We start from the raw sequence: 24,836 nt of genomic DNA on the forward strand, positions 1-24,836 counted from the left end.
ATTACAATCCATCGGTTAACAAACCGAGACTAAGTACGGCCGAATGTTTCCGCTCCCTCCGCCATTACAGAGTAAGGCGATAGAATTACCGCCGACTGAATAATTTGATAGGGGAAATGATTGATACAACAATCACATGTGAATCAGAGTCGTGTAGGTGCGATTAGACCCCACCACCGCGTCAGAAACGCCGCCGAACTCCTCGACAATTGCTCACCGACGATTTAATCAAGTCCTCCTAATGGCTTCTCTCTTCATTAAATTGTAATAATGGATTAAGTTTTTGTCTTGCGGTGTGTGGTAGGCGTGTAAGATGAATAATCCAGCTGATGTTCCATATTATTTTATATTTAATTCATCATCGGAGACTCAGAATTAAATGATCCTACGATATGAAAGCGCAGGCGAAATAACCTACGAGAATCTCATGACATAGTAAAGATTTTCAAAAATATATACGGCAAACAAATACGTTATATAGAATTTCTTCTTATATTGGGCATAGGTATTATAAATAGTAAACTTAATAATATAAATAAAATTATTCTACATTTACCTACTGCGACAAAACACGTTTTGCAAACGAAGGGCCCAGCGAGCAAGTAGCGAGGCGTCGTTTTAGGCGGGCCGCAGTCAACGTGTGGTTAAAATGTGAAATAACCCGGCAAGTGTATGTCGGGTCACGAAATGTTTCCATGGATTTTTTAACTCGTAAAGTTATAAAACCAACTTAGGTGTGATAGTTGTCCTTATAGTTTCTTTATATATGGGTACTGAGGCCGTAACGTTTATGTTTGTATTCCTAAAAACTTACGACCAGTTTATTAAATCCAAAATCGTATCTAGTTCCTCAGTATGTGTTTCCGGTAAATACCTATATGATCCTATTAGGTTCACACCTATTTAATAATATTATCTGTACTAAGTAATATATTCTATTTTTATGTTTTGCGGATTCATCTCTTTTTTTGTGTGGTAGTGCCAACTTGTTTGGTATCACTGAAAATCAACGACATAGCTCCTCGTCATGGCACAACTTTTGTAGATTTGTTGTACATTAAGTATGTAATGTAAGTACCTCTATAAAACTGTAACTGTTCATTTTCTTTAAATGTATATTTTTATGCTTTGAATAAATTTATTCCTAATACTAAAATGTTATGTTATCTTAATACTAGCAATAAAACGAGTGAAGATTGAAGAATTATATACACATTTATTACAGACGCATACAACAGTACACAAAGTATAAACAAGTCCATATTACATTGTTTTTACATCTATATACATAAATTATTCCTGACGCGTGAACAGAAGCAAAGGAATGTTTTAAATTAATAAATAGGAAACGAAGAAAAAAAAACGAAATAATAACGAAGAGAAACGTTAACAGCAAGAAAGACGATTGTATTTCATTTAAAATCAACGTACAGCAGCTTAGCTTGCATTATTCTTTAGTAATATAATAAATTCACAAATCAGTAGCAATGATTTTTGTACGAAAATTTTCCTAATTCACTTTGTCACAAAATAATCATCTTAATATTCTTATCAGTAAATGAGATCTTAATAAGTAAAATTGGATATCGTTACATATGTCCACATCAGTAAATTAGGTGGTGTCAATTAAATTTGATACGGTACCGCCGTGTACATTATGTCGGACAATTAAAAAAAATACTAATCAAAAATATCTATTGCTACAACTATAGCTGTGTGTGCGGCAATATCATAATTATGAGACTGCATTATATTACTATCACATAAACCAAATTCTGAAGGCCACAAACCTTTAAAGTGCCTTCATTCTAATGAAGGCACTTTAAAGGTTTGGGCCCTTATACAACACTTAACAAAATATACTAAAGAGCGTATTACGTTAGAACGTAATACGCTCTTTAGTATATTTTGTTAGGCACACTTTTGAAAAAGGTGTGTTGTTGTGAATTGTTCATAACTAATAGTAAAATTCAATGTCTACAATGATCATATTTGTGTATAGCTTAACCAGATTAAAGTTATATTAATGAAATGAAATAAAGTCAACATTCGTTATAATGGTACACAATTATGTCCCAAAAAAGAAACATTATAATTTGTCAAGTCTTTGGATTATGAATCGACTCTGAATTCATGTAACATATAGGTATACGGCTGAATTATTGAGTGACTACCATCACATTCACACGCCAGGTCGTAATACTAAATGCCACAATAACATGATTTAACATTACAATCTCTAATCGAAGGCGCACGTCACATGATGTGAATCAGCCCCCTCAGTCTATCACAACATTCCAATGTCCTGGTATAATATCAGTCGAACATCTAATACACAAACTACTTAGAATCTTTTTTCACTGAGGTACAATATTGTGATTATATTTTATAATAACATTACAAATATCTAATGTGATCTACAACAATTTAACAACATTTTATAAATTTTGTTAGCTATTTTCATTATACTCGTATAATATAAAATATTGTCGTTGGTTTAATTCAATTTATAAATCAATTCAATTTATAAATTTATAAGCAATTGCTTATTTGATTTAGAAATCGTTGCAGCAAATAATTTTCGTAAAGTTAACTAAATAAATACATTTTAACTGCAAAATACGAAATACTATACAAGAAAACTTTTGGGCTCATGCCCAAGAACGGAGGGCGATTTAAAGTTCGCAACAAACTTAGTTCTATTAGTTTTCACTAAAGTAGTCTCGCCACAATCATCTCCGTCGGAGACATACAAAAGTTGACATATATTGATTTCAAGTTAAGTTTATAATTAGAGTCAATGAAGTGAAGTGAAACTATCGTTTTACTGACTCGAATTATAAATACCAGCTTAGACGAAATAAGATTATACAACTTATTACTAAACATTCAAGTTTCATCTGTATAATGTACACATTGTTTTAATGAACAGGTATTATGAACCTGTAAATATTAAAAAAAAACACGTAGAAGCGATGCCATTTCTTTAACATAGGAAAAATATTTGTGTTGAAAAATTCATGTCACGGGAATATCGTGTTTCGTGAAAATCGTGCCTAAACTGCTACTGTACTCTTGGATAATAGCATTTGCATCACATTTATAATTCGACATAAACACGATGTTGGACCGAAACATTAAACTCCTAGTCAACATTGCTTAATAACTAAATATTTGATACCTAGATAGGGCAATCTACAATTGTGATTAGACATATTTACACTGTAATTAATACAAAACGGCGGCATTACAGGGGTTTTCAAAATGGTCGTCCGTTCTGCGGGCGGTCAGGCAGCTTCGGCGGCACATTCGGCATCGGTCGGCTATTAAAAAAATAAAATGTTAATTCATCTTCACTTAAAAAATCAGCAAAAGTAACTTGTATTTACAATACAACAATACTAAATATTTAGAATAGAACACAGTAAAATTTAAAAAGTTTTGAAAAATATAAATATTTACATAAAGCATGAGTACAGCTATAAAAGCCCCGTGAGAACCGAACATTTTTATATAAATATTCCTAGTTAGCCATGCAATAAATGGTAATGAAATGAAAATAATCATGATATAAGTAAGATGTAAACCTATAGAACTTATCGATTTCAAAAAATAGATTTAAAAATAAATAACTACTTTATGTACACCTACTTATCATGCTCTATCAGAATACAAGGTGCACAAGTATGTAAGTACTCGATATAGTAAGGTAAATAACATTAGCAATATTATGCACATGCACCATTCCCAAATTCATTTTAATAAATTATTTTAGCTAATTTCTAATTATTTACATATTTCAATAAGAATTAGGAAAGTCTGGAGGCAGTTTCAGTTGAGGTAAAAAATGTAAGTAAGAAAAAAGTACCTTATCCTTATTGAAATAAATAATACTCTATAATACGTTAATATCATTTGAGCTTACCTAATATCCTTTAAGGTATACAATCCAAAATAATATAAATATGAAGCCAATTAATATGCGATAAACTACTGGAATAAATCAAACATCTTTTAGTACACATATAGCATTTAATTACTCTATTTATACAGCATAAGATTAACAATATTCATAAACTATATCAAATCCAACAATCACTGCCTATACCTTTTCGATGGTACTAACGCTATTAACAAGAGAGAGCAAAACGTTAGATGATTTGATATTTTCTTATAATATTTTGCTAATATCGATAGAGCAATGAGACAACTACAGAGCGTTAACATTTCAATGTGAGTAGGAACTCTGTTTGCCCTCCGTCGCAGCTTGCTGTCCGGCGACTACGCTGAAGCGAGTCCGTGGTCCGTGGCTTGGCTCTCTTCCCAATACCAATCCGAACAATATTTGAGACCAACAGTATAGATACACGAAGACCATATATGCACGTTCACTGCCTCCTCTCTAATCTCAGAAGTATTCACTTATTCCATAGAGTTTCAACTGCTTAATCTTAGACATGAACGACAAAAATCGCAATCAATAAACTAACATGAATGGAGTCTGCCATGATTACGATGCGACGATGATAATTTTAGAGATTGAAATGCCCGTTATCATTACATTTAATAACGAATAAGTATCACCATCAATAAAACATTCTAATAATTGACCAAAGGTATTGCAAACAGCAACAATAAAGGGACAGCTGCTTTGGTCTTAACCGTTATAAGTACAATATTACATATATTTTTTGTTATTAACTCTCAGAGTTCATAAGTGTTCGTCACCTTTATCAGATACATTGTTACATGTGTAAATATACAACAACAAACAAGCTGGGGTATACGCTTCGAGTAAATGCATAAAGATTTAAAGATTATACGTTTGGTCACTACTAGACGGTGGAGGAGCCGCCGTGGCTACTAGAACAGCTACCTAGACATAGACGTGACAACTCGTGGCAGCTCTACGCAGCTAGCTCTACGCGAAGGTGTCCAGTGCGCAAACATCAACAAATGAACCGTTTACATTTATCTAGCACATTTACAAAACAATGATATGCTTGTTTGGATCCCCGAGACTCTGATTCCTTAATCAGACCCATCTTTGATACCCTCTGGATGCCAATAAACTACATAATTCGTCATACATCTATCTTAAGCCACTGAATATAACATTTACAATTAATTACATAACATAAATTTAATTACATAACTGTACTTAATAATTAAGCTAAATATGTAATCCGTGTACATGGGTTATAGCTTCATACATCATAGCACTATCAACAAACATTTGATTCGAAGGTAATACTGAACATACCTTATAATTTATTTTATAATGTAATGGAATGTAAGAAAAATAACTTCTATGTTTTTTTTTGTGATCTTCAAAACTTCGTAATCAATATTTTCAAGTTTCAATTTTGAGCAAAATTATTGCAAAGTCGTTACCATCTGCATCATTCGTTCTATGATATTTTTACAGAAATTTTAAATACACTACGGTAACTTTATGTATCACAAGCAGTGTTCAAATTATTGCGCCTTTGAAGCGCTATTAAAACAGGCAGGTATACACTGTGGACAACGATTGCTTGTCAGTCCGTCCGTGCCCACTGGCATTATATTGAACCAAAAGTTATACTCTGGCATTTAAAGTAGAAAATTATTCTTAATAAAATGAAATTACCGATTATTCTATAGATCTGCAATATGATATAAGTAAATTAGGACATACTGACAATCAACAATTTGGATACGATTAGTAAATAATATGTGGAAATCTTATTTATCGAGTCTACATATATCGACAATATAATGGTATGAAAGCTGTACATGTGTTCCTAAATGTTTGACGACTAATTGTTTAAAATTTAGCCCCTTTGAACATGTTACAAAAAGCAGACAACGCATATGTGATTAACATACAACGACATAAAAATAGTGTACTTTACTGACAAAATTGATCGTAAAGCTCACATACCCACGTAAGCAACGGCATACGAAAAATAGCTTTTATTGGAAGTTACTAAATTACAATACATTCATCGTTAAATTCGAACAAATAAAACTTGCTTATGGAATAAACATTCTGGTATTTAAAGTCCACAAATTGTTAATCCACCAATTACACAGTGTTAGTGTAAGACAGAGGTGGGTGTTAGGCGTTTAGCGTACAAATGTGTGTGTGCGATTTACTTGAATCTGGCGAAGGCGGAGCTGAGCTCGTTGATGGCGGCGTTGGTGACGGCCTGGCCCACGGCCTGGTTGACCTGCGCGCGCATGTGCGGCGGCAGCTGGTTCATGGCGCCCGCCGCCGCGCCCACTGCGCTTGCGCCGCCCGGACGCCTGATTGCGTAGTCAATGTCAAGCACATGGGGCATAAAGTAACTACAATTTAATCTGTTTTTTGACTAATCTTACTTTTTACTTAGTTTACATTATAACAGGATTACTTTGTAATCTAAAGTAATCGAATTACGTAACTAAATCAGATTTATAAAGCAAAATAGAGAAATCCTAGTAAGGATCCCGATGTAACAGTAATGCATGGTTAGATTACTTTTTCCCCATCTCTGTTAAAAGCCGTTCCCCATTGTCAGAAAGTTGCACTATGAATTGCTGTATGGCTGATATCGATCAAAAATTCTCTTATTACTTATTTTGCCAATTTTGTGTAGCACTTCCAGATTAATTTAAATTTAAAGTTCTTGTTAAATTATTCATTGATATTTATCTCCGTGTTGTAGCCGTCGCAACAAATGCTTTTAAATGGAGAACGGCTAAATCATAAGTCTAAATGTATCGACATTATTTGATAGATTTAATACTATGACGTTTTGTATTAGTCATACATAAGAAAGCGACCCATTCTAACACATTGTGCTTATAAATATTTTATAATCGTGCGTTTTAGAACAATCCCACAGCTTCTCTGTAAGACATTTTAGAGTAATGTAACTGCCATAATCTATATACGTACATTAATACAAAGTAAATACAAAAATATATAAAAATATTCTTACAGCGTAACTGTGAATACGTACTTTCTCTCATTCACATACACATTTAAAATTATTTAAGTTTTAAGAAATAAAAGATTTGTCATTTATTGTCATATCATTCAGTCACAAATTGTTAATTATGAAAATTCTAAAATGAAAGTTAAACACAAAAAATAACGAAGCTATGAAGATCACATATTCAAGTGAAAACAAGTTTACATGCAGTGCTATTATGTAAAAAGTTTTGTTACAAATCATACATATTAGAAAACCATACCATCCAAATAAATAGCAACAACACAAATTATTATTTTAAAAAAATATATTTTATTTAATTTGCATTCAATATGGTAAGAGCCTTGTTTTGTGGCCGATGTTCTGCGTATGTTCACAATCCCCGTCTTGTCAACTCTATCACATCAGTAAGAGAAAAAGTGTATATTTTTTAGACATCTATTTTGACTATTGAAATGGGACCTCACTTCAGACAGCCAATATTTCGATGATTCCACAACCGTTTACTGTTTATTACAAACAAAATATAAAATATACTTATATCAAATAGTTGTTCTTTCTCAGATCACTTCATAAGCGGCTGCCTGCAGGAGATACAAAAATCTGCATACTAACAGATATAATGTAATTTTTACTATTTATTTAATAATTTCATGGAAGCAACTTGTTTTAGACATATCATAAGTATAGAGCATTTACATGTCTAATAATATTGTATACAACATATGTATAATTTATTTATAAATCTTCCGATACATTTGTTAACTTACTACAAGTTTAGTGACATAGCTATATATTGATTCCATATATTTTGGTAAAAAGTTTCATGTCGCAGGCCATCGTCTAAATGTCTGAATTGTAGTCTAGTATACGTGCAATGTATTAAGTTAACAAGTTGATCAGTGTTAGTACCTTAGTTCGTACGTAACTTATGTTAGTTAGTTAGTGAGCACGCGCCGGGGCCGCACGCTTAGCGCCGCCTGCGAAAACAACCACACAGCTCAAAGTTTACACCGTTTGTGCTACTTTACTATATTGTTTTTCTATTTCATTTCAATGGCTTGAAATAACTTTTACAATGATTCTTTGCCCTCATTTATATCAATATCGAAATATAGAAATCTTGGGTAAACAAGACTAGAAAAGATACAAACTAAACTGTAATTAATAAGATGTATATTTGACCTCAATAAAAATATGATGTAAATTTGATCTCAATAACATGACTGGTCCATTTCAGTTGAATCTTTAAATAAGATAGCAACGTATTTACCACATACTAGCACAAATGGTGGCATTTACCCATGGATGTTAAATATATATATATATATCATAATTATAAACCTCCTAAACATATAAAATAATTATATTATATATAAATATAAGCTGATAATAATAAAATATGCATCATTATGGCTGTTACATCACCCAACATAAATGCCTCAGTAATAAGCAAAGCTCATATTACTAAATAAATTCATCACAAATACGTTTGTCATCATTGTATTTTATCATTCCATTTTCCTAGTAATAGTGTCGCCGACGACGACACCACTCCCACCATACAAAAGTACCTATATTAATTGAAATATGACCTTTATAGTGTCTACTGAAGACATACTTTAACAACAAATTAGCAAACTGCTTATTTACAGCTCACGTGTTGTCAGTGTGTGAAATATCTTTAGTGGATGTTCAAAAGCTTATTTTTTAATAACAGTTATTGTGTTGCGTAGGAGATATGCAGCAAAGGTTGGCTGTGACCATTAAACGACTACTAGGAGATTGCTCATTAATAAAAAAAAAATGGACGAACAAAAACTACATAGTTCTCTGAAATATGTGTGGACATACTACTCGATTTAATAATTTGAAGCAATAATAGGCATAATTTGTCTTTCTTGTTCTATTTTGTCAGCCCACTGTGAAAAGTAGAATGGTGTATAAAAATCCATCCTTATTTAAGGTGTATGTACCTAGTATAAATACAAATAAAGACGACGGGCTGGCATACCAAAATGAGATAGAAGATACTCATACATTTTCCTGTCCCATCTAACATAAAGCGGCATATAAAGATTTGTAAAACACGGGACGAAAGATGTTACTATACCTCATTTCCAATGAGGTATATATTACTATATTCTACTATCTGACTATATTCTACTATCAACATTTAATTTAGTACTCACGTGGGTATGAGTGGCGCGGGCAGGCCCCCGGCGGGCTGGGGCCGGCCGGCGGGGGGCGGGGGTGCGGCGCCGCCCGGCCGCGACGGCAGCGGCGGCGCCGGCCGACCCGTGCCCGGGCCCGGCGGCGGCGGCGCGCCTCGCTGGCCCATCGAACCTGATGGGAAACAGCTAAGGTTATTTGATGGTAACGATGAGCTCACAGTCTCTTTTGTTCTCAGTGGTTTCTCTTTCCTTTGAAAACCTCATGGATATTTATTTATTTGCGATATATCAATCTGACACATTACCCTTTATATGAATAAACATAAATTACTGTTGTTGAGCGTCAACTGAATAAATTGGATGTTAGTAAAAAGGAGCCTAGGAATAGACAATTGCCCGTGAGTCAGACAGTGACGGGTTAGAGGTGCAGGTGGAGCCTGTAGGCGTGCGACGTGAGCGAACGCCACCTCACCTTGCTGCTGGGGCGCGGCGCGGCGCGGGCCGCCGGGCGAGGGCGGCGACAGGCGCGGGTTGGAGTCCAGGCGGCTCTCGAGCCAGTCGTTCTTAACGGGCGGCGGCACGGGCGTGCTGACGGTCGCCATCGACACGTCGCCGATTATGTGCAGCGCTTCCTTGCAAGCGTGGTACATTCGCAACATTTCCTCTCGTTTCTGCGCTTCCTCTGGGGATTCTTCCATCATTTGTGACTGTAAATAATGAATAACGAGAAATTAATACTCATACTTTCACATTTTAAACCGGGTCTCGCTTAAATAAGCGGTACTGTCATTAAATAGTAACACAACATTAAAATTTATATAAACTAAACACAGAACATAACCTAATAAGCCCACCTGATCACCAGAAGCGTACAGATGTGCTAAGAGCTCCCCATTTATAAAATCTTTGGCGTTATTTATGATGAGCATCATTATGGTCTTGGGTACGAGATCCCTCGTCGTCTTGGTCACGATGCGCATGTAAGAATCCACCAAGTTACGGATGGTCTCCACCTGCCTCTCGAGCTGAGGGTCCATGCTGCTTGTGCCCGCGCTATCTGAACTCTGAAAAAAATTACGCATAACTCAGATAATTGAGTTTATGGGTAGAAGACCGCTACATTAGGCATCTTTGTGGAGTTTGTATCGCAAATAGCTCGCGCGTTACGATGCGTAAAATGGAATAATCCTCACAGGCTCTTGATTAAACATCGGCTAGAACGAAACTATGCCTACCCGATCAAATATAATTATATACATAAAAATGATGGAACGTAAAAAATAATTTATTTTTTCGTATTCACTCCATCACTGTTTACCGAAGTCTGTACGTATAGCATATTATAAAATAAAGTAGAAGAAGCGTAACGTTGCATAGTGTCTAGCGCGTCTGTATATTATGACACACGGGATTTTTACGAGCGAATAATGAAAATGAAAAATTTCAAGTGAGAGGGCTTTCATTATCGTAGTACTAATTAGTGATAACATTTACTATATTTAAAAATGGAAGCGCTCAAATTTCGGCTCTTACTTGCTTAGCTAACTTACAAAATACGTCTGTTTGGACACGTTCAACTGTGCGTGTTCACATTTCACAAATCAATCTGGTAAGAAAAGGTGAAAATCACAGTGTGTCAGAGTCATCGTCAATGAACTTTCACGCTACTAACTAGCATTTAAATACAGTCGGTCATGCAAACACATTTCAACATTTTACCTGTTTTGCTGTACTTTAATTAAAAATATGTGTATCAAATAATCCAAGAACACAAATACATCACTTGTTAGTTGCCCCATACTCGCAATATGGAAAATCTTAAGCTAAACATTCAATGCAAAACCGTGCTATGACTAAACAGTTTGATGATGAGGCCTAAAACAGTAAGCAGGCATCTTCCAAAATGTCATGCTTAAAACCAAATCACCGTCGCAATTTTGAAATCCCAATCCAGCGACTAAAGGCTCAAAATACGAGTGACTTACACTTCTCCTATTTCCAGCCCACCCCCGGAAAGGCAGAAATAACTAAAATGAAAACATAAAACATGCTAAAACAAAAAAGAAAAATAAGTTAGGGATACATCCCGTAAAACAGCACATTTAAAATCAAAGAATATACCTTTCCAACGTCATTATTTATGCAAAAAAAATTGTATAATCAGTATCGAAAATATCGTAAAAAATTAAGAAGATCAATCAAACCATTTATCATATAACACATATTGTATTTTCAATTTCCGTTTTCGATATAATTTGTTTATCTCAACATAAAATTAATACCAAATTGAAAACCGTTTGAAAGTTGCAATATGGGTTAACACAAACAGTTACGAAAACAGGACCTATCTAATATGTACACACAAGCTATTTTAAGTATATTGTTGTATATGTTGTGCTAAATATAAATTAGATGCATTAAATAAAAATATTTAAAAAAATATAGGCAAAACTGAAATAATAATAAAATAGGGTTATTTATGTACATTTAAAGAAATAAATTAATTTAAAGGGAGTTGTTTGAGATGTTTTAAAATGAATCAGATCTGATGAAGTAAGGTTAGTGTGATGTGTGTTCAAGGTATATCTCAACATGAACAAACCTCCGATCCTTCGCTCTGAATAGCATGGCAAAACAACAAATTTTATAACATAAAACTGACATATACACTGTAATACTTTGTATATGGAAACTTTAATACAAAACGGGTCATAGTAAACATTATTATAAAGCAATATATGTAAGTATCAAGCTGGAATATATTATAGAGCAGGCACGGAAATTGAATATGCAAAATGTGAGGGCTATACATACTGTAGATCGTTTTGAAATCAGAAAAGCTTGCAGATGTTGCTGGGAGCTTTGTTGGTTCATTTTTTGTTTACCCCACCCAATTGGATATATAAGTCAATGGATCGCACAAATGTTTTGGAACTATTTTAATACTTGTTCTTTTTTAATAAATTTTGATTTAATAAAATATTGCTATGAAAAATCAATTTGACAGAATTATTCTCCTCCATGGTCAGGAATGGATGGCGAAGTATAGAAGACACCTTTGTCCAGCATTGGGATATCATACACTAATAAAAACGCGAATATTCCCGGCAACACCCGAATTTATAACCTGCAAGTTTTTCTGAGTTAAAAACGGTCTATAGTTTGCGGTGCTCACATTTTGCATACTAAATTTCCTTCAGTGCCTAGTCTGATAATAAATCATGGGGAAAGGGTTTATAATAGAACATAAGGGTTATTATAAAAGAGATATAAAAGATACAGACTGGAGCACAAAATAATAAAGAAATGATAAGAACCTCATCTCCGTTAGCTGCCTCGGAATTCTTCTCTGGGTACACGCCAGCGCGTAGGAATGACGCTTTCCACGAGTCCACATCGTCTTGTGTCTCGCACGACAACTCCAACTGCTTGTAATCCTGAAATAAATAATAAGAATTTTATTATAAAGGAATCATTCCATTGTTAATTTTGTACAGACTATTATTAGTAGTATAATATTACACAATCAGGGCATTAAAGATGGAAGTAAAGGGTTCCAGGAATAGAGGAAGACCTAAGAAGAAATGGATGGAGTGTGTCAAGGATAGTATGAACAGGAAAGGGGTATCAATGGATATGGCAAATGACAGAACGAAATGGAAGGAACTTGCATACTGTGCCGACCCCACATGAGTGGGATAAGGTCAAGAAGAAGAATATTACACAATCATATGTAATGTACGCTGTCAAAACATTTAAAAATTTTAAGCTCGTAGAGATCTTAAAATGAGATATGATAATGGAAAAAATATTAAGCACCACAAAAGTAATATTTACACTATACTGTCCAAACCCCGGAGATGCAGCGTGCTTACTTTGGGGTAGACCTAGGTTCAGTATTTATCAACCTGGCTAGACCTAGATGCAGCCGGTCACAGAAGGTTAAGTATAGGTGTGAGATTAGGTTTACCTTGTATACGTTCCTGCCCTCAGGGTTGAACAGAGCGAACATGTGTCGCCGGGACATGAAGCCCTGCTCCAGATCCCGCAGCTTGAGCCCGTCGAGAGGCAACATGTACTTCTTTTCCCGTTCCTCCTCGTCTTTAAACCACGAGATGCTTTCCGATGTCAATACAAACCAGTAATCGCGGGATCCACCTGGAGACAGAATATAACATTCAAGTAAATAACCAAAAAATAAATAAACATTATAAAGTTTTATTTTTCTTCACAAATCTGATTCGCCGAGTCGACACGCTAAGAAGAAATAACAATTTAAAATATTTTGTTTGGCAAATGTAAATGTCTTTAGTAATTAATCTTTTAGAAATGTAATATTTTTTGCACCTTTCATAATGCCCAAATTGTGTATGCACATGTATCCTTTTCTGATGACTTGGTTTCCAAGGGCCCGGTGTCCCGATTTAGCAGCATTCTCAGACTGATTTTGAGCACTGTAATAAAAAAATAAACGTAAGCACTTCGTAGCAGGATTTAAAAAGGCACGGGCAGTAAATTGATATTAAATGTACTGGCCATGTTGATCGGGCGGGCTCGAGTTGGGGTCTTCATTATGTTTGTACCACAAGGGCGCGCGTCGAAATGAAATAAAAACATTTCATTAATAATATTGCTACATTTTCTCATGCAAATCACACAAAACAAGGACATTAGAAATGTATTTACTTGGCGAATCCAATGAAATCCTCGTGGTTAGTGTTCATATACGCGAGTTCGCAGTCGATCAGTAGTACCAACTGATCCTTGCATGATTGTTCGCGAGAGCGCACGTGCGACATTATAATGCGCTCCGTTTCTTCGCGTAGACGGGGATAGCGGGACATCTATAAATAAAAACAAATGTATGTCTTATTTAATAATGACAATTTTAATATTATCATCACCCGGTACATCTGATAAGAAATATTAACACAGTACGCAGACGTAAAGTTACATTGCATAAAACTCTATAGCAATAGCGGTGATTATGCAAGAATTTTGAATAACTTCATGTGCGATCGACTTTACTTGCTTACACAGAAAAGACCTTGAAGAGTGTAAAAATGTGTGAAATGAAACATGTCATTCCATAAAAATATAAATTAGTCTTCTATACGACACCTACGAGGATTTCAAATCAATAGGGTATCGTATATTTCTGACTCACCCTTTCAGTACAAATGCGGACCACATTGGACAACTCCTGCACGACTAAATCGACGCACTTGATACAAGGCTCCTTTAGTCGGCCGATCTGCTTCTTTACTATAGCCTCAAACGCCATGTCTGGGGTGAACAACCCAACCTGCAAAATACACAAAAAACATTCAGAAATCAAACTACACATTGTCATTTTGACATTTGTGAAGTTAATGTCCTTTTTGTAACTCCTTTTTGTAACTACCGGCTCAAAGTATAAGCAACATTTAATTGGAAACTAGTTGGCGTCTCGGCCTCCACTCACGCGTTTATTTTGGGATAAAATACCTTCTAAAAATACCTGATATGTTTCATTGTACCTGTATATTCTGTACAAAACTGAATTTGATGGACAAATTCAGTCCAGTTCAGTTCTTGTGTTTCACAATTTTTTGCGTTTATAAATACTATTAGGCTTGCACGAATTACCTACTGGACAAAAAACCATCAATTTAATTCAATTGAATTTAATCAATACTAATATTGTAAAAAGATAACATTTTTGTTTGTAATGGATAAACTCTAAAACAACTGGGCTGATTTTGATGAAATTTGGCACCGACATAGACGAAACCTTCTAGAATAACATGGGCAATTTTGATGATGGTTTTACCCGAGCGAAGCCTGGATAGACCTCTAGTTCTTAAGATAAAGACAGAATAAGTTATCAAATAAATAAGCAAACACAGTTTTACGTACCCTAATACCATGAATATTCCGGATAGCAAACGCGATCTCCCTACGCAATTCCTTCTCATCAAACTCCATCTTGACGATCTCGAATGGGAACCGTTCATGGAACAGTCGGTTGATTTTAGCACCACCAGACAACTCGTTGGTATTGATCTGAGCTGACCCGGACCCTTCGATGGTACGCTCGAAGTCAGTTTGCAGTTGCTGGATCATTCTGTGAATATAAAACTTATATTGTGTGAAAGACGGACAAAGAAACACACATTCACATTTATATTATTACTATGGAAGTATGGATTTAATGTAACACTCACTGCAGCATAGCCTTGGTTTTGATGGAGGGGTCGTCCGGGCGGAAGTGCTTGTATTGGTCGACATCTTTCTCCAACGCCAGCAGCTGTTTCTGCAGCTTGTCCCGCAGCCCGGGCAGCGTGTCGCGGATGTGGTTCGTGAGCTGTTGGTTCAGCACCCGCTGCAGGTACGGGGTTCCCAGCCGGTCGGCAATGTGTCGGTATGATGGGTGGCTACGGAATATAAACATTATATTCACTATGATGGCAAAGATGGTGATCCTAATTTCTGTTGTAACTATAATATATGACATAGAATGTTAATATTGAAATGTAATATTTACACAGAAATTCTGAACATTCGAGGTAAACTTTTGATCTGAAAAGATGACCTTTGTATTCATCTGTATGTGTATCTAACTATAATCGGCAATACAACACTTCTCATGTTGAATGCGTCCATATGCTGCGGTGGCCACTTAGCAGATGAGCCGCATACCTATTTCCGTGTTAGTATAAAAATAATATTTACCTGAGGAAGAATTTCCTCTCAGCAGCGAGGGCAGCGGAGATGTCTTTCCTGCCGTCGATGTCCTTCTGCGAGCGGTTGACAACGCCGATGTACCCGCGTCGGAGCGGCAACAGTTTGTTCTCCAGCACGTCGCGCGCGTCAGTCCCCTCGTCCATCAGATCCAACTTGGTTATCACGCCGATGGTACGCAGACCTGTGATGTTACGAGATGAAACTTAATCCTATACATACTAAAACAGGAAAAGTTGAAACACTGAGTAGGTCTGATTCATGATTTCAGTACCCAGTTTTCAAGGTCAGATAACTTTAATACACCATTTTCTAATATATGCTTGTATTAGACGTCAATCAAAAGGTCGTAAACATTACACATACATTTTTATGTGACAGCTTCCAAGTTAACACAATGAATGTCTTATTAAGTAACTGACCTTGGGGATCGACTTCTTTGGCAAGTTTCAAGGCATCACTGTTAGCCAAGTCTGTGTTGGCCGGTGTGACGGCGAGGATGAGGCAGGACTCGCGGCGGATGAACTGGAAGATCATGGCCTTGATCTGCTGCTCAATGTCTACCGGCTGGTCCCCAATCGGCACTTTCGTCAGCCCAGGCAAGTCGATCAGCGTCAAGTTGAGAACTGATTAGGAAAATTTTAACTTTTAATTCAATAAACGTAAACAATTATGAACCAAGGCCGATATCATCATTCCCATTCACGTAATTGATGTAATAGGTAAATGAAATCGATTTCCTAATGCTAGCTAATCAAAAGAACTATTGAATGCGATAACGGATGAAATATTTATTTAGGTAACAATATATTTCATATGTATGAAAGTATGGAAGGCTGGTATGAAATATTTTGCAAGTAAATTGAATTAAAATACGTCTAAAGACGGAAATAAAACCCGTTATTTAACAATTTAATGAATTAATAAAATAAATAGCTTGTTAGAATGCTTTTCAAGTAATTTTCTTCTTCTTGTATAAATTATATGGTACGGAACCAAGAAACCTGGTTAGGTTAACAATTTATGATCAGAACTATCAGAAGTAGATATTTTCATAATGTGTGTTTTAAAACATTTAAAAGCATCGCAGATGTTGGTGATGGCGACTACTGAATCTACATACCGACAAAGATAACAGAGAAAATAAATAGAGCAATGACGCGATACATCTAGCTATTCTCGAAGCAAAACCAATATACTATTTATTATTTATTACGTACGTTGATTGAAATCGAGTACAATAAAAGTTTATGTGATAGGGTGCATCATCATTAATCTACCTATAGTAAATAGATTAACGCGAAACAATAACTTGTGTATCATCAGAACAAAAGCACCGTATATATCCAGTATAAACTATAAGAACAGCATACAATCATTGATAAGTTTATCAAATGTGCATGTATATGACTCTTGTTGTAAATTACTGTTTTATATTTGTACTGGATCCCTAAATAGCTGATTCACGTTTTAATCTTAAGTCTTACTCCGTTTAAACGAAATGCAAAAAAGTAATGAGTATTATCATATCGAACCATCAATATTTTGCATACATATGAGACAATGTAAAACCATTTCAAATTACGCATTTTGTTTAAAACAATGTTTTATTGGACTGGGTAAAATATACATATAAAGTTAATCAAAACTTCCTTGTACTAGTAACATAATAAAACAATTAAAATACGGATCAAAATGTGGGCAATCATTTTACTTAAATAATTTAAATATTTGTCTGGCTTTAAAAAAAACTTTCATTTTTAACTTCATCACAAATTTGATGGTGTTAAAATAAATATGTGACTTCGGGAAGCATCCCGCTGAGTGAGTGAATCACAGTTTGATAAGATAAAACTAGATGCGTGGTATGACACTATATGATAAATACTATCTAGCAAATATCTGTCCCACTAGTAAATGACATGGACAGTTAGGTATATTTAGTTTGTGTAGTATGTACATAAAAAGAAATTTCAAATAAATAAATCATTATTATAAGTACATATTATAGTCTTTATTAGGTATCAAAGGATAATCTCAACAGAAAACAACGCAAACACTTATACTAGATTTTTTGGAAATGTAATGATAGAAAATATCTTTACAAAAGAATATTACAACGTTTATTATTACATTCCACCTCCTGTTGATGCCTTGCTTCCTTTCAATTAGAAGGGCATTGCCTTTATTTAATGAGTTTTATTACTGGCATGAAATCGTCGCACTCTTTTTGTCGTGCACATTAAATGACACTAACTAGATCTAATCACAAAATTAAAATCAATATAAAAAGGTACCTTTTGTTACACCTTTTATTATAATGTTTAATCCGCCTTGTGTCTTTAATTATTTTATTTTTATATTCCTCTCTTGTCGCAATAAATAATATTTGCATTCTATATTCCTATATACAAATTATCTTTATGGGCTATTTCAGTTTACATTCTACCCGTGTACCAAATTTCATCCATATCCATCCAATATAATAGCGTGATTGAGTAACAAATATCTATTATTATTATTTTCGTATATCCATTGTACTTCAATGACTAACCGTATATCAATATAATAATACCAATTAAAATGGTCGACTCTACGATGAAGAATAATACCATATAAATAAATATGTTTGTAACCAATATAAGTCACGCCATGAATGACCACATTCTGCGGGAAAAATCTCGTCTAAATCTATAATACCGCGAAGATACCAATCTAACCTTGGCTAGTTAATCTCACACCTCACCTCCGGTAATCCAGACAAGGCACACGCACTGCATATAATTTCATAACAGTTATCTTCATCATATTAAAACCAACTTGACCTTAACATAAATATTCACATGAATAATACTGATTACATTCTCTTCTTCTAGTATATAAAATACATATATGTATCTATATAACATTTCAATTTGTTCAGCAACGACGATGGTTACAGACATATCCTACGGTTCATATTTAATACCCACAATAGGGTAGTTGACAAGGTCAGATAATTGTAAAAAATATATATAATCTAGATAAAATAGATATACCTATTCAAGATCATTATGATAATTCAGACTGTAACAATGCAGCTAGATCATTAAGCGAAGATTTAAAGTTGGTTGTAAAGTCCATTTTCAAAAAGCATGTAATTATAAAAACAAACTCAACCGTCTTAAAAAAACTAAAATTTTATAACAGCTGTTGAACAAACATATATTTCTTTGCAAAAATTTTAACAAATAACAAATTGGTCGTGTCATTTAGTATGGAGCTATTGGACGAGTCCAAAAATGTGTGATTTAATGCTATTTTGCATGCATTGTGTTTCTATTAATATAAGGGCCTTCAAATAGTCATAACAACAAAAAAATGTCAACTGGCCTATTTCAAACCCATATTAGCGTTTAAATTAACTCAATAAATATAAGGTTCAACATGTTTTAAATAACAATCGTAATAACTATGTGAATAACTATTTACTTCTGATTCCAAAATTACGGCATTTGTGCTCCATGGGCACAAAAATGACAAGACATAACTTTTTGTTTTCATTTTGTGTAATTATCTCTTCAGTTTGCCAAGTTCATTCGAAACATTATGATGGATTAAACCTTTAAGGGAAATTTATGGGGCTGGTTTAACCCCACCAGCTACACAAATTTCCCTTAGAAGTGACGGTATATATCCATACTAATATTATAAATGTGAAAGTGTATTTGTTTCTCTGTCTTACACGTCAAAACTAATTAACAGATTGAGGTGGTATTTGGTGTGGACATTGTTGGAGAGCTGGAGAGTGTCATAAGCTACTTTATACCGCGGGGGAACCGCGGGCAACAGCTAGTAGTATATTTTATTAAATTTATAACTGGTATAGATAGTACTTATAACACACTAGCTGTTTCCCGTGGCTCCGTCCGCACACCAATATTCTTGTAAGTTCTCATTAGTAAGTTAAGTAGTAAGTTAAGAAAATAATGGCATAGGTATCTTTTAACCCAGGAAATAGTACAGTTCCTATGGGAAATTCAAGCGAGCGTAGCCACGTGGAGAAGCTAGCAGTTTATAGAAAATGAACACTAACCATTGGGGGAGTACACGCGCAAATTGATAGGAACCGGAGAGATGCCCTTGTTCGATCCCGTGATGCGGTCGGTCTCCGCTTCGATCTCCGAACGCACCTCGTTGAAGTCCACAAACTTCTTGCCCTTGCAGTGCAGGAACTCCGCATATTCTGATAACAATAATTTGCTTAATTGACTAGATGATCCTTAGTTACCAAAACTCAGGGGAGCCCCAACATCGTCCTAAAACTTGTATGAGTATACAAAGAACACTTTATACGTACTTGTTATATGGGTAAATTATATTCTTATATTGTTGTTGTACTCTTTATTTTATATTCCATTTCAACTTATTCTACAGGTTTATGCCTCTTCTAATGTCTAGCTCAATCTAGTTATAATAATAAAGGCCGCTATGTGTTTCTGTGTGTGTATATTAATATCCATTCATCGTGTAATTACACCAAATAACTCTGAGTTTAGTTATAATGGTGGTAATGTGTTAATTAGTCATTTTACCATTCAAGAGCAACTGAAGGTTAGTCACTGGTGTTAGTATAATATGAACTGAAAGAATTGCTCAATGATCAGATGGCAGGGAAAGACTTGCCGTATTTTTTCTAGATGCTTACGTGAAAACTGTTTATCTCAAAATTATAAAAATTACATTCGATGCCCTTTAAATGTACACCTCACGCGATAAAGAATGTATTTTACCTAATGTTGCCCCAAAATACAAAATATTTTATTAACATTTTATTTAAATTACCATCTTCAAGTAATATACCTACTGAGATATGTGTACAGTCAAGCATATCAAGCTATCCAAAATTGCAAATTCGTCGCCGCCACTGCCGCTGCATAGAGCTCTATGCAAGGGAACTTGACATGTGGTTGATTGTACTAAATTTCAACTCAATCGGTTAAGTAGTTTCGGAGCACACTAGCTGATAAGGTAGAACACACAGAACATTCGTTTTTTTATGTATATAAAGAATATATAGAGATGTCGTAATACAAAAAAAATACTACAAGGATTCAAATATAAATAAACTCTTTTCATGTAAAGATCATGCAACTTCCATCATTTCTTAGAATATGAATTTTCATTTAATGGTTTTTCAATTTTGGTGATAATGTGAAACAATACAAATATCATAATATGTATTTTCACTTGCCTGCATTTGCATTTATGAGTTGCAGAATCAAAGGACGACGTGTTACTATTCCAGAACCTCGAGGAAGGAAGTCTCTGAAAGAAAGAAATGTCACTGACACAATTTTTATTTTCTTTTTGGTGTGATACACATACAAAAAAAAATGGCTAACTATGTTAGTTCCTATAAACACCACTCATATTTAGCTTTCCTGATATTGCCTAATGTTAGGTACATAGACACAGACTAGCTTCAGTTTTATTATATGTGTGTTTCTGTAGGTAAGACAAATAATTAGTTAAATTCGTTTTGTATATCTTCAAAGCAAAAGATAAACATTAAACTAGCTATCTCCCACAGCTAGAGGCAAAATGTATCCTGAGCACTTGTCATAACAAACTTTTAGTTGACACTGAACTGATTTTGATGAAATTTGATTTAACTGTGTAATAAATCTCATAATAATTGCTTGGACATTAACATTTATACTATTAGCATAGATCATATAAATATAACAAGACTACTAATAGTAAAATAAATTATTAAAATTAGTAATTATAATAGAACTATGATAAAATATCTCAACTTTATAAATCCTTGAATTTAAGCTTGTTGATGTCAGACAATTTACAAAGACTCCATGACTCCGTGACTATAACTAGAATGAGTCATACAAATGATGCTGTTTATAAGGTAGTAATTTGTCTGATAAACCAGTTTCAATTAAAATGTGTGTAAAAGGAATTATGACCACAATAAATACATATATATGTATATATGGGGCTAAGCATATTTGTTTGAACTGTCATACAATGACCTGCATTCATTGTTTTTTTTTGTCATGAAACATTCATATAATAACATTTGATATTGTAGTAACAATGATGTTATCATTTGCAGTTGATATAATCATTGTGGGTTATCATATCAATAAACATCACAAATACTTGGAATTTTTTTTTTAATGAGGAATGAAATACATAATTATATGACTTTTAAATATTACTGAAAATTATTAAAATTAACTGAAAATGTTAGATAATTTCTTATGATAAATAGGATTTCAACAAGAATGTTCTCAAAGTATAGGAGCTATAATCATTAATAACCAAAATTCTAACTGTTCAAATTAAATGAGGTATCAGAAACAAACATTTTAATATACAATACATGAACAATCCCGACTAATATTATAAATACAAAAGTAAGTTTGTTTGTTATCTCTTCACACATTTTCTACTGGACCAATTATTATAAAATTTGGTCACAGGTAGAGAATAACCTGGAATAACACATAGGGTACATTTTATCCCGAAATACCCATTAAGCAAAGCCCCGGTGCACACTGTTAAAATCAATATCCTGTATCATCAACACCTACAGCCCTTTGTGAACCACGGCTGGAAGATTAATTATGAGTTTCCAGTATTAGTCCATAACATTACAATCCTTTATTCTTATGGACTAATACTGGAATCTCATATCGTATCTCAATGTCACATCATTAATTTTTAATGCTGTCTGTTTTGTTTCAAAGAATCTGAAGTTATGGCAATATTATCAGATGAAATACACTTTGAGGTTACAGAAGTTAGCAAGGATATTTTAAAGATATGTCAGTAAAACATATTTTGATAATGATTCATGAGTTGTGATAATATAGCCCATATATTTAGTTTGCTGATAAAAAGTCAACTCAAAATTAACCATTATTCAAACAGATTTTCTTTCAATAAAAATAACTTTCATTCTTTATTTTAAAAAGGGAAAAGACAAGCCACTCTGTCAGAGTTCTTTCCAAAGTAACTTTCCTGGTAAAATAGTAATAAAAGTGTCCAAATTCATTTTTTACAAGATAATAATATAATAATTTGTACTTTTTAAACACTAGAAGTATAATAATTTTGATCAGTATGTAATGAAAGTTATAATAAGAGCTAAACAGTTTTTATATGTTTAGAAATATATTTAAAATGCATGATAGGAAGTATCAATACATATTACTAAAAAATAGTGTATACAAGGATAAAGGACAAAGACACTCTTTTACCAGTCATTGAATTCCACTTATCATTTGCTCAGCGACTCAAAGCTAAAGTAACTGTGACATATTAGACCGAATATGTGCCTCACCTGCCCACAAAATTTTCTAATACAGAACTTTTTCCAGCGGACTGACCACCCACTACTGCAATTTGTGGAAGATCTAAAGACATGTGCACGCCCATTTGCACAAATGCATCTTGCAATTTGTTTACAATCGGGATCAACTGCTGCATTCCGAAATTTCCAGCCATTTTTTCTAATATACATTAAGTTTCTACACTTCAAAAAATTAAAAACACTTGCTCATCATCAATTCATCATCGATAAACTAATACATTTTTCAATATGGTGGTGGGTGGTTACGTCGTTATGTCAAATTATCTGACAGTTGTTAAAAAAATATGTCTATCTCTTTTGTGTCAACGTCAACAAAAAGTGACAGACGATAAGACAAAATAAAGAGGTTTGTACATAATGTTAATTCTAGTGCGCCAGGCCAGAAAAATCGATTACAAGTAATTTCTGATTATTTCACATCACACATTCGTAAAACAAAAATTTATGAAAATATCATGGAACTGTAGAAAATACCTAACCAAATGAACTTCGTAGAAAATACCTAACCAATGTCATTTCATATGGACCAAATCAATAATGTTTGACATGCGCAGTAAATATAGGGCATGAAAATAATAATGTTTTTTTTTGCATATATGAGCATACTTTCAACTAAATAACTGTAAATATGTTATACATAATTATACATACAAATGAATTCATTGCACGTTAATTCCAAGCTGTCGTAGTCTATGTTCTTTTTAATACTAAACATCTGTTGTAATCTCATTCATACGTTTTTGAAGTACAAATTTTTCATACATTTGTTAATTGCATTAAGCGTTAACGTAAACTAACTTTTAATAAACACTGTATCACTTTTATTTTTAAACAACAAAATAAGAATGCAAAACATGGAATGTAATAAGAAGTGTGCCTTCAACTGTTATTTCTGATCTATATAATCATCTTGTGTAAAAATTATAACAATAAAATGCATTCTTTGTTAGTGAAAATATATACTGACTGATCAATATTAAAGAACTAGGTACATACCTGCCCACAAAATTTTCTAATACTGAACTTTTGCCAGCAGATTGGCCACCAACAACAGCAATTTGGGGTAAATCCAATTGCATGTGCACACCCAATTGTGTAAAAGCATCTTGAAGCTTATTAACAATTGGAATCAATTGTTCCATTCCTATATTCCCCGACATGGCTGCCGGTTATCTCAGACACTCCTCGTTTTATGAACTTCTCCGCAGAGCTTCGCTTACTGATTTTTCGTTCATCAATATGCTTCAAGTTTCCCAATGCGCAAGCGTAAACGAAAAGGATAGTAGAAGACTAAAGGTCATCATATCGGCTAAATATGTGATAATTACTAGTTGCGCAGCGTGGCTGCGCTTCCCTTGGAATTCTAGACTAGAACATCATCATTACACTATATTACTTACATCAAAAATAGTTTTAATATGTCTAATACTTTCATCCAAAAAGCCGTGCTGTATAAAGCTTACTCCTAGTAACTAATTTATTATTATTAATCATTTTAGCTTTGAATTTAATTCATAAAACAAGTAAAATTATCCTTTTTTTATGGTGCATATTTTGATTCAATTTATCTGTGGGATTAAGATATAAGATTTTAATCTTATA

General features: G+C 33.9%; 1 protein-coding gene across 14 annotated transcripts; it reads right to left on the reverse strand.

The window, feature by feature from the left end:
• Window positions 1–1,196: 1,196 nt before the first annotated feature.
• shi (shibire) lies at window positions 1,197–24,466 on the reverse strand. 14 transcript variants are annotated; one of them, XR_008404684.1, is made up of 19 exons: window positions 23,205–23,487; window positions 21,093–21,166; window positions 19,935–20,084; window positions 16,282–16,485; window positions 15,851–16,043; window positions 15,343–15,552; window positions 15,035–15,242; window positions 14,304–14,441; window positions 13,823–13,980; window positions 13,673–13,702; window positions 13,484–13,590; window positions 13,107–13,294; window positions 12,454–12,573; window positions 11,122–11,163; window positions 9,991–10,200; window positions 9,609–9,843; window positions 9,155–9,308; window positions 7,875–7,942; window positions 1,197–3,323 (listed from the first exon to the last, which is right to left on the reverse strand). XR_008404684.1 is itself a non-coding variant. In XM_053744701.2 (19 exons), the coding sequence occupies exons 1-19, from the start codon at window positions 24,392–24,394 to the stop codon at window positions 3,260–3,262; spliced, it is 2,799 nt and encodes a 932-aa protein (XP_053600676.1). In that variant the 5' UTR covers window positions 24,395–24,466; the 3' UTR covers window positions 1,197–3,259. The 14 variants fall into 14 exon arrangements, 13 of the variants coding, with proteins under 13 accessions (XP_053600676.1, XP_053600677.1, XP_053600678.1 ...); XM_053744701.2 differs by lacking the exons at window positions 7,875–7,942; window positions 23,205–23,487 and adding exons at window positions 6,142–6,291; window positions 24,231–24,466; XM_053744702.2 differs by lacking the exon at window positions 7,875–7,942 and adding an exon at window positions 6,142–6,291 and having other exon boundaries at window positions 23,205–23,490.
• Window positions 24,467–24,836: the final 370 nt, after the last annotated feature.

Source organism: Plodia interpunctella, chromosome 5 (assembly GCF_027563975.2).
Source record: "Plodia interpunctella isolate USDA-ARS_2022_Savannah chromosome 5, ilPloInte3.2, whole genome shotgun sequence".
NCBI lineage: Eukaryota > Metazoa > Arthropoda > Insecta > Lepidoptera > Pyralidae > Plodia > Plodia interpunctella.